Here is a 14,511-nt window from a genome sequence, read left to right on the forward strand (position 1 = left end):
GACTCCCAAGTATTTTATATCGTTTATAGTTATTTTAAACGGAATTTCTCTAGCTCTTGCTGCTGGGCTTTGTTAGTCATATATAGAAATGCTGATACTTGATGTGGGTTTAGCTTATATGCTGCAGCTTTGCTAAAGCTGTTAATTATTTCATCACTTAACCTTTCAGCACGCCCAAACAATTCTCTAAGACTGTACAGAGCGGCCAATCTGTATGAATGGAGGGAGTTTCCACACCAGGAGCTCCCCTACCCAGGAAAATTCACAAGTTTGGACCAAAATAACCAAGACGATTATTTTGGCAATTGAGTTCTCATCTTTCTGTTTGATAGGGTTCAGTTAGAAACAGTCCCAGGACAAGTCACTATTACTGCTAATATCATTCATCTCATCCTCTTCCTCCTCTCACGTGATGGAGTACAGTTTGGGACAAGTTATTATCTTTCATTACTCTTCCATCTTTAACATTTTGCAGACTGAGGCACAGGTGGAAAAAATAGTTGCCTTTTGTAATTGAATAAAAGTACCAAGCCTCCTCTGGAGGCTCACTGGGAGAATCCCTGGGACATTTTTGGGCAGCAGACAGAAAGAACATGGATGTCTCATTATTAGGGATGTCAGAAACCAGACCTCTGATTTCACTGGTCCAGGGAACTTGCAGGTAAGGAAATCCCTTCTGCCCATGAAGACTGGCCCCATCTCCAGTCTTAGAGAGTTGCTTAAGGAGCATGAGCTTGGATAGACTTTGGGAGACAGTGGAGGATGGAAGGGCTTGGTGCGCTGTGGTCCATGAGGTCATGAAGAGTCGGACAAGACCGAATGACTTAACAACAGCAAACAATACCAAAGAGAAACCAAGTCCTTTGGCCAGGGCCCCACAGTCAGAGTATGTCAGACGTTTGGGGCTACACGGCTGGCTCTCTCAATCTCCTCCTACATCACACCAGGGGTAGTGTGCACCAGAAGTCCTTCCCAAATCATGATATTCCTGAAGCATTCCCAGGTACAGATAATCCACTAGTTAGGGGTCTGTGAAACCTTCTCTGAAGGTTTCTCTACCAGAGCCTTCATGGTTTAGGCTGATCCTGCCAAGCCAAGCATCCACCTCCAAGGACAGGAAGACCTCTTCCATTTAAGAGTTGTGGATCACCCGAGTTACATCCTATGGTACCCTAACTCAGTCTCTATCTCCCCCACTCCACCCCGATTCTCTGTGAACAGATCTGGCTGGTGGCCTACTCTAGGAGTCGACTTCTCCGGCCCCCTGCCCCAGCCCACCCTCTTGCCGGCCCCTCTTACCGAGACCACTTCATCGTTGCGGCACTGCTGGGACAGGTCCCGGACACCGCTGACAAAGTGCTTGTTGGTGGTGATGTAGACCTTGCCAGCCTCTATCATTCCGCTACAGAGTTTGACCAGCTGCATGGAACAGAGGGGGAGCCGCAGAGCAGAGTGAGGGCTTTGCTCCCTGCTGGTCCCCCCAGGACTGAAACATGGCTACACCTGGGAAGTTACACCCCAGGCCTCGGCGGTTCCCTCCCTGGCCAAAGGAGCACAGGGTTCTAGATCAAAGCTCTCTAGTCTAATCCCCTTACTTTAACTACCCAACATCACAGAATCATAACTCTACAGCTGGAAGGGACCTCAGAGACCATCTGGTTCAAGATCCATTTTCAAGAGGAGAAAAATGAGACCTGGGACAGCTAGATGGCCCAGTAGATAGAAATGAGACCTGGCTTCAACTCCCACTTCAGATACTCACTAGCTGTGTGATCCGAGGCAGAGGTACTTTACTCTGCTTGCCTCAGTTTCCTTATATGTAAAATGGGGATAATAATAGCACCTACCTCCCGGGTTGCTGTGAGGATCCAATGAGATGATAACCACAAAGTACTCAGCACAATGTTTGGCACATAATAAGGGCAATGTAAATGTAAGCTATTATCATTTCTGAACTGGGTGGTGTAGTGGATGTAGCACTAGGCCTGGAGGCAGGAAGACTCATCTTCCTGAGTTCAAACTCAGCCTCAGACACTTCCTAGCTGGGTGACCCTGGGCAAGTCACTTAACTCACTTTGCCTCAGTTTCCTCATCTGTAAAGTGAGATGGAGAAGGAAATGGCAAACCACTCCAGTAGCACTGCACGTGAATTGTCAGACACATGACTGAAACCAACGAACATTATTATTATAAAGTACTTTGCCCAAGGTGACATGGATAATTAGCACATGGGGGATTTAAACTCAGATCCTCAGCTCAAGCAGAAGCAGGACAGCTTTAACTGGGGTCTAAAGCCCTCAGGTGGTGCCCATCAAAGATATTCTAAGCTGGGCAGCAGGGGAGTTTGGCAGAGAGAAAAAAATAGTCTCGCTCTTTTTCTGGTACAGAGACTAGGGACATGCCAAGTGTGAGCAAGTGAGGGGATGGCTGACATGGGAGGGGCTCAGACAGGAAGCCCCCTGTGTTTGTCTCCTCCCCCACTACCTTAGAGCTCTTCCTCTCCTCCTCCCTTGGCACTGATCCAGCACCTTCCCTCCTGACCAGCAGCAAAGAGGAACTTTATAACCAGCGGTCAAGAAACCAAGCTTTCAACAAAGGTGGAACCTCCAAGCCAGCCGACATTGGGGATGTATTTTAGACAAACCTATCCAGACAGAAATGGGTCAAGGCAAGGTCAGAACTTTCAGGGCCAGGAGCCAGGGAGATCTCTAGGAAGGCAAGGGAAGTGACTCCAATAGAATGAACTAAGCCCAGGGCAGGGAGTTAGGGAAGGTCCATCTTCGGCCAGGGCCCCTTGGGAGGGTGCCCAGAGTCAGGGGAAAGACCAGCTTTGGAGGCCAGTCCTGGAACAGGGCTGCATATCCTATCACACCAGGCACAGAAACTCACCAGGCTCTGACCAGGAGCCCGAGGGCTTTGCAAATAGAACTGGACACCCAGGATCCAAAGGTCAATAGCAGAGAAACTGAATTTGAGGACAGCCAGCATGTCCCATGGAGACTATCAGCTTTACCCTGCCCCCTCTGGAAATCATCCCCCTGACCTCAGACTCCCCCATGCCTTTTGCCAGGACTCTTCTCCATAAGAGGTACCTTTGGGGTACCTTAGAGTCCAATACCCTCATTTTACAAATGAGGAAACTGAGGCACATGAAGGTTGAGTGGCCTGTCCAGAGTCATGCAACTGCTAAGTAGCAACACATAATTTGAACTTGGGTCTTCCTGTGTCCAAGGCCAGAACTCTAGCTACCACCCCAAGCTACTTCCTGACTTTCTGGGCTCACTCTTAGGCCTAGAGGTTTCCTCTCCCTTTTCCATCCTTCCCTTGCCCTTCCCCCCTCCCAAGTCTGACCAAGGCCGGAAGCTATGAGATACACCAGCTGCTGCTCAGCATGGGGGCCTGGAGAGAATTGTGACACATGGTCACAGCAATCCCTGGTGCTCATGCACAGACATGAGCACATGCATACACACCCCTCCCTCATGCACATGCTAGGTGCCAGAAACCCCCATGAGACTAAGGGGAACAGGACCCCCCTTTCCTGAGGGGTCCCTCCTGGGTTTAGATAGCCACACCCTTTCCCCCAGCATTCCCCCTCTCCTCCCATCTACCCAAGTCACAGGCAGGACCCAATTCCCAACTCCCTGTCCCAGCTCTATGTCCCAGCCCCCATTCCCCAGCCTTGAAGACAGACAGACAGACAGACACACACACACACACACACACACACACACACACACCATCAACACAGGCTCCAGGAAATATGGGAGATAGGGGAGGTCTCTCACCTTGTCCAGTTTCGCCTCTATCTCCACCACATCGGTTTCCACCTCATCTATGGTTGCCCTAGAAAGACAACAACCAACACTGTGAGGACTGAAAGGATAGAGACTGGACATGAGAAAGGGCCATGGCGGGGAGGGGGGAGAGACTTCCCAGATGTAGCCAGATGTGGGAGGCAACCCCTCCTAAATAAGAGACCAACAGGGAGACACCACAAGGGGTAAGGGGAGCGAGGCTCAGAAGGGAAGAGGTTTTTTGGGGTCAAAGGGGGGACTGCATCTCCTGACCATCCCCTACAGACAGGTGAGTCCCCACCTCCATCCACTGCTCACTCTCTGGGTCACCCCCTCCCTTCCTGCCCTGTCTGCCTCAGCTCCCGAAATGAACCCAACAAGGTTGCTGACTTCCAGGGCTCTGACCCTCCACATCTCCTATCCCCAGACCTCCTCCCTCCACCCACACACATACTCCTGTCCCAAGTCATGCCTTGAAAGCTCTCCCTGCTCATTCAAGGACTGCCTTCCTTCTCTCTAAGATGGAACAGGAAAAGCCCCGAAGACTGGACAGACCCTTCCCTGGAGAGAAGACAATGTCGACTTTGACAGAAGACAGTTTCTAAGTGACTCTCAATGAACCCCAATTTGTCAAAGGCCCACTAGGGCATCTATCTGTGTGTGTGTCCGGCAGTTAGCCTCCCTTCCTGACAGGCGGCTCATCAGATGATGCTTTGTTGGTATGTCCAGCTCCTTCTCCCTCACCCTCCCTGTTTCCATCTGGCTTGGTTTTCTGTTCCCTGAGGACATGGTGGGCCTGACCAGGGAGACTATAGCTGAAGATAGAGCCTAGAAGGCTGAGATGGAACCCCAGCAAGGGATGGACCAAGAAGAAGAAGGGAGAAGAGAGATTTCCAAGAGACAGTCGCACAGGCAAGACAAAGCTAGAATTCCGAAGCCAGGGTGGAAGGTCCTGGAGGGTTGTGGGCAAATACTGTTTCGTTCTTATATCCATTTATACACACACATGTACACACGTACAGGCATCTACACACATACACATTTATATTATACAGATTATTTATAACGATACAAGGTATCTATAACATAAGCTATATAAAATATGCAAATATATAATAGAATTAACGTGATACATTAAAATATTGCACATAATTAATGTATAACAAAATATTACATGCAATATTTTATACATTTACTTTCTAACCCCAACCCTCAGCTTTGTCTGATAAAAGTAGGTATTTAATGCTTGTCAAATGGATACTTAATTAGAAAGTATTGAAGAAGGGAGGTCATAGAGGATTCCAATCTCCGAAAGAGCCTACAGAAGAAGAATCAGTGGAACAGGGAGAGGAGGAGGGTGGACAGATTCGACGGAGGGGGTACAGGTGGGAGGGACCTTCGGCTGAGGCCAGATCACCAACGTATGGTTCCAAAGGAGCAGCGGCATCTGAGGAGGCAAGGATCATGATGCTGGGGCCATAACATCCCTCTTCCTTCCATTCCATCCCTCATCCATCAGCCCTCGGGCCCCCACACGTGGTGGCGAGAGGAGCCACACCCAATAAACCAGTCCTCTGCCCTAGGCTCCCATTCTGAATGAGAGAAGTTCCAAACTCCCTAGGCCTTGATGCCAGGAGGGCCCCATCACCTCACGATGCATGGAGGGGGTGGTCGAACGTGTTTGCAGACATCGCCTGTCTTTTTTAATCCTTGCCAAGAGATCCTAATCCTTCTCAGCCTGCCCAGGGATCCCCAGAGAGCTGGGAGAGTCAGATGGAGGAGCTCAGGGCAGGGGCCTGGGAGAAGGATCAGTTGTTGATGAGCAGGAGGGTGGGGAGGGACCTCAGGAGGGGGTCGATACTCTCAGGCACTCATGGAGATTCATACTCGATCACACACACAAGCACATACTCTGGGCTCCCCGGCCTTCCCTCCCACTGTGATTCCCACTCGGGCCTCCAAGCTTAACTAGGTCAGAAGCAGCCTGCGGCTGAAAGGAGGGGCCCAGCCCCCAAATGACCTGCCTGCTGCTTGCAAGAGGCAAAGGGGGGGCTGGGAGTGAGTGGGGAGGCAGCCAACTGGGCCGGGCCCCGAAGCTTTCCCTATTCAGAGAGGCATTGTGGTACATTGGGAAAAGCATCCGCCCTAGAGTCAAAGGAGCTGGGTTTGAATCCCAGCTATGTGACCTTGGCTAGTCAGGGATCCTCAGATTCCTGCTCTGTAAAATTAAGCAGTTAGAATAGATGACCTCTAAGGCACTTTCCGTTCTGGAGTGATGATCTTAGAATCCCTGACACAAACCCCCGGAGGCCTTACCTGGTTCCCCCTCACAGCCAATGCCTCCTCTGCGAGATCATCTGGCTTTTACGCTACATGAACATAGTTATTGGCATTTCTTCTCCATTAAGATGTCCATCCCTTGAGAGTAGGGACTGATTTTGCTTTTCTATGTATTCTCAGTACCTGGCACACCATAGGTGCTTAATATAGGCTCCCTGACTGATACACATACAGAACCCAGGTTGTAGGCTTTGTGAATCATTTTCCAGCCCCTTCTTCCCTCCATGCACTAACCCACTGTCACCCCATGGAAACCACGGGGCAGAGTCAGTCCCAGCTCAGAGGCTTCTGGACAGAATCAGTATTCTTCTTCCTTGGAATTGGGGGGAGGGTCCTGAGGAAGGCCCTCTACAAGACAGTGGGGAGGGAGTTAAGATGACCTCTGGAGACCCTCCTCTCTCATACATTTATTGTTGTTCAACCTTCATTTTGAGGAGCATCAGTGCTTTGATTTGCTGGTGAATTAAGCTGCCCAGGAAACAAGACCCAAGTCATAAGGTCATGACTCTAGGAAAAGAAGGGACCCCAAGGCCATCTAGTCCAACCCATTTTATAGATGAAGAAACTGAAGTCTAAAGTTCTACCTGGCAGGGCTGGAATTTGAACCTAAGACTTCTGACTTCAGGTGGAGGATCTTCCCACTAAGAGAAGGGATGGTTTCATTAATGTCTTCATATCCTTAGTGCCTGGCACATGTTCCCTCATTTTCAGTCAGGTCTGACTCTGTGACCCTATTTGGGGTTTTCTTGGCAGAGACATGGGAATGATTTGCCATTTCCTTCTACAGCTCATTTGATAGCTGAGGAAACTGAGGCAAATAGGGTGAAGTGACTTGCCCAGGAAGTGTCTGAGGTTGGACACTTCTCCTGACTCCAAGCCCTGTGCTCTATCCACTGCACCACTTAGCAACTGCTCCACGTAGCACATAGTATGCTCCTATTAGTCGCCTGTTGATTGACTGAATGAAGGCACCACTTTGTCTCCAGTGGCTTTCCACCATGGGCTCCCCCTGAATGCAAGTCTTTATCCTCAATGCCCCGGCTATATCCACTGTTTCCCATCCATAGGGTCCCTAGAGCCAGTAATCCAAGGGCCAGTGTCCCCAAACGCCCTCCCTGCCCAGCCTCACCCCGGTGGCTCCCAAAATAGTCCCAGAGAAAGGAGACAGAGTGCCACCCACCCTATGACTCCAGGCCCCTTATTTTTGGGTGGGGGGAACGAGTGTTTAATTAGCTGCCTCAATCACTTCCTTTGTGTGAGGTTATTAATACCCAGCTTTGCTCCTGGCTGGGCGGGTGGGCAGGCGGGGTGGGCAGACCAAGGTTTTGTCTCAGTTTGGGGCCCCTCTCAGAGACTTTCAGAAAATAAAACCTTCTTGACACACCCTGAACCTGGGGTGGGAGTGGGGGTGGAGCCGGGAGGGAGGAGGCCTTGAGCCCCAGCTCCCTGGGGATGGAAATGGGAACCAAGTCCCTTTGGCTGAGACCCAAGCTTGCTCCTGCGCATACAGAATGCCACTCTACAGAGGGGCCAGGCTCCCAGGGGGATCCCCTTACAGTCCTCTGGGCATGGGGGGGGGGGGCTCCTCAATAAACACAAAGCTGAGTCAAGCCTCTCAGACTAGGGGGTCCGTACAGGGAAGATCATATGCCTCCCCTCCAATTGAGGTGGTATCCCTGAGGAGGTTAAAAAGGAGGGTTGGTAGAGCTCAGATCAGCATACCCCAAGCCAGGCTAGGTCTCCCACCTGAAGAGGCCCTAGGTGTCCCCTCAGTGTAAGAGAGGAGGGCAGGTCCGAGGTCTCTTCCTAGGAGTGAGCCAGCCTCTCCCCTCGAACCCAAGGACCCCAGAACTTCAGGTATGTCTCTCCCTCCTTCATGCTCCCATGCCAGGTCACTGCCCCGCTGTCCCTCCCTCTGCCCCAGTGCCTGCCCTCAATCCCCAGCTGGGACTCCCAGGGAGGGAATGACTCCCATTCCCATCTTCCCCTCGGAGCCTGGGACTCGCCTATCCTGGATGTCCCCCCCAGCCCCACTCCCACCCCCAACCCCCTTCCTGACAGCCAGGGAAGGGTTAACAAATGACGTCACCCGAAAGAGATGGAGAATCCCCGGAAGGGATGAGGCAGATGGAGCGGGAGCACGTGACCCTTCCCCCTCCCCCTCCCCAATCGGATTTGTGTCCGGGAACAGGAAATAAAGCTGTGATCGTAAACCCCTCCTCCCCCACCAATCCCTCGGGAATTAGGGTCTCCGATCCCCGACCCCCCCCACCCCGACACAGTCCAATTTGCAGCAGCAGCCGCCCTCCCCTCCATCTGCTTCCCCAGGGGGGCTCAGCCCTCCGCCTACAAAGGCTCCCCAGCATCGCCGCTCCCGCCCCCTGCTGGGTTTCCGTCATCCCGGCTCTGGCTGGCCGGAGTAGGGGTCGGAGTACAGCCTCAGCCGGACCTCCGGGACAGAACCTGCCCCCGTACCCCACCTCCAACCCACTGTCAGGCGGGGGGAGGAGGAGGGGCCGGGTACAGCTCGGCCCGACCAGGACCAACCTGTCTGGACTGAGATCCCCATCCCCCCTCCCTGCCTCCGTGCCTCTTCCTTCAGACCACTGTCAGGGGAGTGAAGGGAGGGGTGGGGGACTGGCTCGGAATGGGCAGGGGCACAGCCTCGGACCAGCCAGGACCGTCGGGGCTGCGGGTTGCAGCGAGATCTCCATCCCCCTACTCTGCTAGTACCCCCTTCTGCAGCCCATTGTCTGTTCCAAGGAGGGAGGGGGAGAGGGGCTGGCTCCGAATGGGCAGGGGTCCAGCCTCAGCTCAACCAGGTCTAACCTGTTTCCCGGACAAAGTCAGCGCCCCCTGGGCCACCTCACAGTCACCCCCTCTCAGAGCACTGACCGCCCCGAGAAGGGAGAGGAGGACTGGTTCCGAGCAAGCTAGAATCCAATCTCAGCCCAACAAGGACCGACTTGTCTAGGGGATGGACCCAGATCCCCATCCTCTCACCCAGCCTCCGTCCCCCAGCCCACTGTCAGCTCCGGGAAAGGGAAGAGGGACAGCGACTGAAGAAGGCAGCGTCATTCCCAGCTTTCTCAGAACCCTCGCTGCTTATCATTCCATAGGCATGGAGGGGCTGGGGTCTCAGAGGGAGAGAAGTCAAAAGCACAGTCCCCTGGGCCCCACCCCCAGCACCCTCATTCACCCAGACCCTCATCAGCACTTGGAATGGAAGAGGGAGAAAGGAGAGCAGGGATCCTGCCCCCAAGCCAAGGACTGGTCCTCTAGCTCGATTCAGCCTCTGGCAAGAATACCTGGTTACCAATACTAGAGGAAGAACGGATCTTCAGACCAAAACACAAAGAGACAAGTCTGCCCCGATTAGATACCTGGGACCACAGACCAGAAGGAATAGGGGCTGTACTTGGAGTCAGGAAGACCTTGCCTCAGAGGCTTACTAGCTGTGTGACTCCAAGCAAGTCACTTTGCCAATCTGACTCAGTTTCCTCCTCTGTAAAAATAGTACCTATCTCAGAGGGTTGTTATAAGGCTCAAAAGAGACATGTGAGGTGTTTTAAGAATTCATAGAACACTGTAAATGGGAGCTGTTAGTTATTATTCTAGCAAATAAGCAACTATGAGCCCCAGTCATATCCAACTTTCTGTCCTTAGCCCATTAGATCCAGTAGGGCAGAAGGACTGAGGCAAATCCCCTAAGGCCCTGCCCAACAATTTCAGTTCCCCACCCCCATCCATTATCAGCCCTGGAGAGATGGAAAAAACAGACTACCAGGGTCACCGATGATGAGAAATCCTTTTCATCTACTTCTCTGAGGATACCAGGAGGTTAACATCAGTGTCATCAGAGGGCCAACTTACCCCATCCCAGTCCTTCTGAAGTTCTCTAAATCATTGATCAAATGAGATGTTTATAAAGCATTTTACAAACTTTAAAATAAGTTAGAAATGATCATGATGGTGGTGGTGGTGATGGATGGCTGAGGCTGATCCACAGTGGGTCACCAAGCATCCAATTCCCCTAAAGGGGGCCCAGATTTTGGTCTAAGCCACAGCCTTCAGAGCTGAGGGCCAGTTTCAGAATGACAGGAACACCCTCTCCTACCTCCTCTATCTTCTTTTGGCTGCTCCTCTTGGATCCACCTTTCTCATTACCATTCATAGAATCACAGATTTAGAGCTAGAGACAAATTCAATCTCCTCATCTGATGAGGAAGAAACTCAGGATACAATGCGCAGGTAACATATTGGTTAACTTCCTGGGCAGGATTTGAACCCATAACTTCCTAGACCCCTTTACACTACATCATTGTGCTCCTCTACTTCCAGACCTGTTAGCTTAGGAGGGATTTCTGTCCTTGGACCCCAAGCAGGTGTGTGCTGGACTGGGGAGAGTTCATTGTTAAATTTTCAGTGTGAACGTTTATATCTCTAAAAATCTTCAAACTATAAATCAGGGCTTGGTTTATCCTTTTGTTGATTGTCTAGACTTAAGAAAGTGATGGAGAAGATGTTAACAGCGTGTGTCCTGCACACATCCTTACCCCCACCCCATCTGGTTGTTAAATATTTACTAGCCCACCCCTGACCTCAGATATCCTCCCAGTGGCTTCAGGATGTTCTGTACTACCTCCAAAATCAGTACTTCTATCCTTAGGTCCAGGAGAGAGGAAAGAGACAGGATCACGGGCTTTGGAGCTGAAAGGAATTTTGAACAGCATCCAGTCCAACACACTTATTCTCCAGATGACACTGAGGCACAGAAAGTGTAAGTGACATGCCTGGGGTCACACAGTAACTGACAGAGGCAAGATTCAAACCCAAATCCTGACTCCAAATGTGGAAAATGGAACAATAGGAGAGAGCATTGAATTTGGAGTCAGGGAACAGAGGTTAAAATCCTAGATAGAGGGAAGGACAGGGAGTCAGGGTGACTGAGTTTGAAGTCTCACAATTCTCTGGACTCAGGCGAGTCACTTTTACCCTCTTCAAGACTCAGTTTGTCCATCTGTAAAATGAGAACAAGGACAGCACCCACCTTACAAGGTTGTGGGATGATGGAGTGAGTTAATAGATATAAAGCATTTTGCAAACCTTAAAAAGCTATATAAACACTAATACTATTAATACATATTAATACATTAATACTATTACCATTATTATTGCTATTATCACCCCACCTTTGTTACTTATTACCTCTGTGACTTTGGGTGAGCTTCCTCCACTCTTTGGGCCTCAGTTTACTCATATGTAAAATGAGGAAAGTCGAATCATCTCCTAACAGAACTGATGGATTTAAAATGCAGACATATTTTTGGACATGGCTAATGTCCAACCACACAGCTAAGTATTGAGGGCTTGGGTTTTTGTCATTCTCTTTTCTGTTCTTTTGTTTTATAATTTGCTCACTAATGGGGAGGGGGAGGGGCAACTTAATTTTAAAAATACTTGTTACTTGAAAAGTAAGAATGAACTATTTTTGTCTTGTTCATAAGGAAGGTTGGATTTCATGACTCCTAAGATGCCTCCCACTACAGATCTATGATCCCATGAAGACCAGGGCATTTGTTAAACCCTTAGGGTGTCCCCAATGCTGCGCTAAACACTGGCGGTTGTTGTTTTCATTCTGGAAAACGATTATGACATCAGGGAGGTGGTACCATGACATTCTGGTGTATTGGATTTTAGTGAGTTACAATGAAAAGCAACCACATGGTCCCCTGCCCTCAAGAAGCTTACAGGCTAATGAAGGAGGGGCTCGGCAAACATGTACACAGAGGACAAACAGATGACCAGAGACCTGTTGGGATTCCTAGACCGTCCAACTGAACTGGAGCTCCGAGGTCATCTGGTTCCATCCATGCCCAGACCCTAATGTGCCAGGCCAAGAGGTCCCAGAACTTCCATACAGAGATCTCCAGAGACAGGGAGCCCCTGCTGCCTCCCCCACCACCCATGTAGCCTGTCCCACCCCTGCACAGGATCTAAATAGTGGGAAGTTTTCTCCTTCCAACAAGCCCATAAGCTCCTGTAACTTTGCCCAGAGCTCAGATTCGCCCTTTGGAGTCAATCCCTCTTTTCCATGCTAGCTCCTCCAGTACCTAAATAGCTCTGTCTCCCTAGGTCTCCTGTTGTCCAGACCAGACAACCTGCCTGAGGTCTCACATATTAAGCGGCAGACTCCAGATTCAAACCCAGTTCTGCAGCTGCCATTGATTTTGTCTTATACCATGGCTGTCCAATGCCACCAGTCATTCCCAGGCTGTACTCCAGCTTGCCAGCCTCAGGAAATCCCCTTCTCTTCTCTCCTCCAGCTTTTATCTCTCTGAGCTCCTCTCCTTCCTGCCTCCTGGTCCTTGATCCCATGAGTCCGTCTGCAGCATACACTAGCCAGCTCTTAAGATGGGCGCCAACTCTTAGAATGGGTCAGTCTTCATGTTCTAGGTCTCCCAATAGTCTGTACCTAGTGGTCAACTCATCTTAAATGTCTAGCATCTGCTGCTGCTTCCCAAGAGGGGGCAGCCAGCTCAGACCCTCCCTCCCCCAACTCAGCCCAAGGGTATAGAGTAGAGGCTCCCCTGGCTCCCAGCATTCTTTGTCCCCCAGACTCAAGTCAGCTTTCTGTTTCTAATAACTTATTATAACCCTTCCCTTCCCGCAGTTCAGATGCCACACACTCCTGAAGCCTTCCCTAATCCCTCCCAGAAGCCACCCAGAGGCTTCCATTTTACAGAGGAAGAAACTGAAGCAGAGAAATGAATTGACTTACCCAAGGTCACAGAGGCAGAAATTGAGGATTATAGCTCTAGAGTTAGAAGGGACCTTAGGAACCACTGAGTCCAGCCCTCTAATCTTACAGACGAGGAAACTGAGGCAAGAGTGGCAAGGTCACTTCCTGTGTGAGTGGCCAATAGGATCTAAACTCATGTCTCCCTGACTCCAAGCCTGAGAATCTACCTGGTTACTCAGATCGGAAAACATCTTTAGAGAAATTCCATAGGATCAAGGATATAAAATTGAGAAGACCATTCAAGGTTATCTAACCTCGTTCAACCCTTCCTTTTGAAAAAGAGATGAACAAATTGGGGGATTTGCCCCAGGTTATCCAGCTAGGTGGAGTCAGAGGTGAGATAGAATCCGGCCCTTCCTGGGGTCAAATCTGGAGCTGTGGCCACTAACCCCTGATGTCTCTTGTACAGAACAAGTCCTCAAGGAAGGCTGACTGGAATGAGCCCCTATCCATCCCTTTGGGTGGTTGTGAGCTCAGGCTCAGGTGGTGAGCTGGGTCAAGGTCATGGGATGTTCTCTGCGTTATCTCTGGGATCATCTGAGGACACTGGGCCCCTGAGACTGGCAGGTGATAATGGAAGTGACAAAGGAATGTCAGGTCTGGATCACATCTAGGTGACCCTCACCTTAGAATCCTCCAGGTGGCCTGGGGGGAGATACCACAGCACACAGGCTGGAGTCACTCCTATACTTCCAATGCCTCCCTCAGTGACTCCCTGCTGCTCCTTATCAGGGTAGTCAAGGCAAGCCCTCCACCAACTGGAACCACCCTCTTCTTCCAAACTTATTTCCTAGTTCTTCCATATTCTCTGCTCTCCATTCTCTCCCCTGCAGCCCCTGAAGCCCTCTTCACGCTTCTTTAGACCAGAATGTCATTCTTTACTCTCCTGACCTGCCTCATTTCCACTTGTCCCTTAAAAATCGAACTCAGATCACCTCCTCCAGAGAGCCTTCCCTGCTCTCTCCACTAGAAATTTCACCTAGTATTTTGTTTTATAAGTGCACCCCATATAGCGTGGAGTCAGAAGACCTGAGTTCAAAATCTCACCTGCGACATAGCCTGGCTATGTGACCCAGGGTAAGTCTCTAAACCTCTTGGTGACCCAGATCATTTGATGAGACTCTAAGAGACAGGGAGGATGCTCAAAAGTTCCTACAGGGACAGATCACAGGTTCAGCCTAATAAAGATGTCCTCAACAGCAAGCTATTGGGCATGGTGTCTCATCTCTCTTCTAGATTCCAAGCTTGATGGAGAAGCTGGGATCATGAATCATACCTGGAAGGGATGTCAGAAACCCTTGTGTCCAGGTCCCTCATTTTAGAAGTGGGGAAACTGAGGGTCAGAGAACTTAAGTCACTTATTCAGTCACACAAAAGCCAAATGGGATTCCAACCCAAGATCCTCTTATGCCACAGAGGCTATCTTTGGGCAGCTAGTTGCCGAAGTAGATCGAGGGTGGGGCTTAGAATAAGAGCAGAGTTCAAATCCAACCTTTGACACTTCCCAGCCTCAACCTCAAGCCACTTAGCCTCAGACTGTACTATTCATCAGGAAAATGGGGATTTCCAAAA

The 14,511-nt window shown here is 50.4% G+C and overlaps 1 protein-coding gene across 1 annotated transcript in view; it reads right to left on the reverse strand.

The window, feature by feature from the left end:
- Positions 1 to 14,511, reverse strand: part of ACAP3 (ArfGAP with coiled-coil, ankyrin repeat and PH domains 3) — a 63,206-nt gene that overhangs the window by 41,286 nt on the left and 7,409 nt on the right. Inside the window, exons 2-3 of the mRNA XM_072608482.1 lie at positions 3,789 to 3,846; positions 1,300 to 1,419 (exon numbers count right to left, since the gene is read on the reverse strand). Coding sequence (XP_072464583.1) covers positions 1,300 to 1,419; positions 3,789 to 3,846 — 178 coding nt within the window. The remainder of the gene's footprint in view (positions 1 to 1,299; positions 1,420 to 3,788; positions 3,847 to 14,511) is intronic.

This window comes from Notamacropus eugenii, chromosome 5 (genome assembly GCF_028372415.1).
Source record: "Notamacropus eugenii isolate mMacEug1 chromosome 5, mMacEug1.pri_v2, whole genome shotgun sequence".
Taxonomy (NCBI): domain Eukaryota; kingdom Metazoa; phylum Chordata; class Mammalia; order Diprotodontia; family Macropodidae; genus Notamacropus; species Notamacropus eugenii.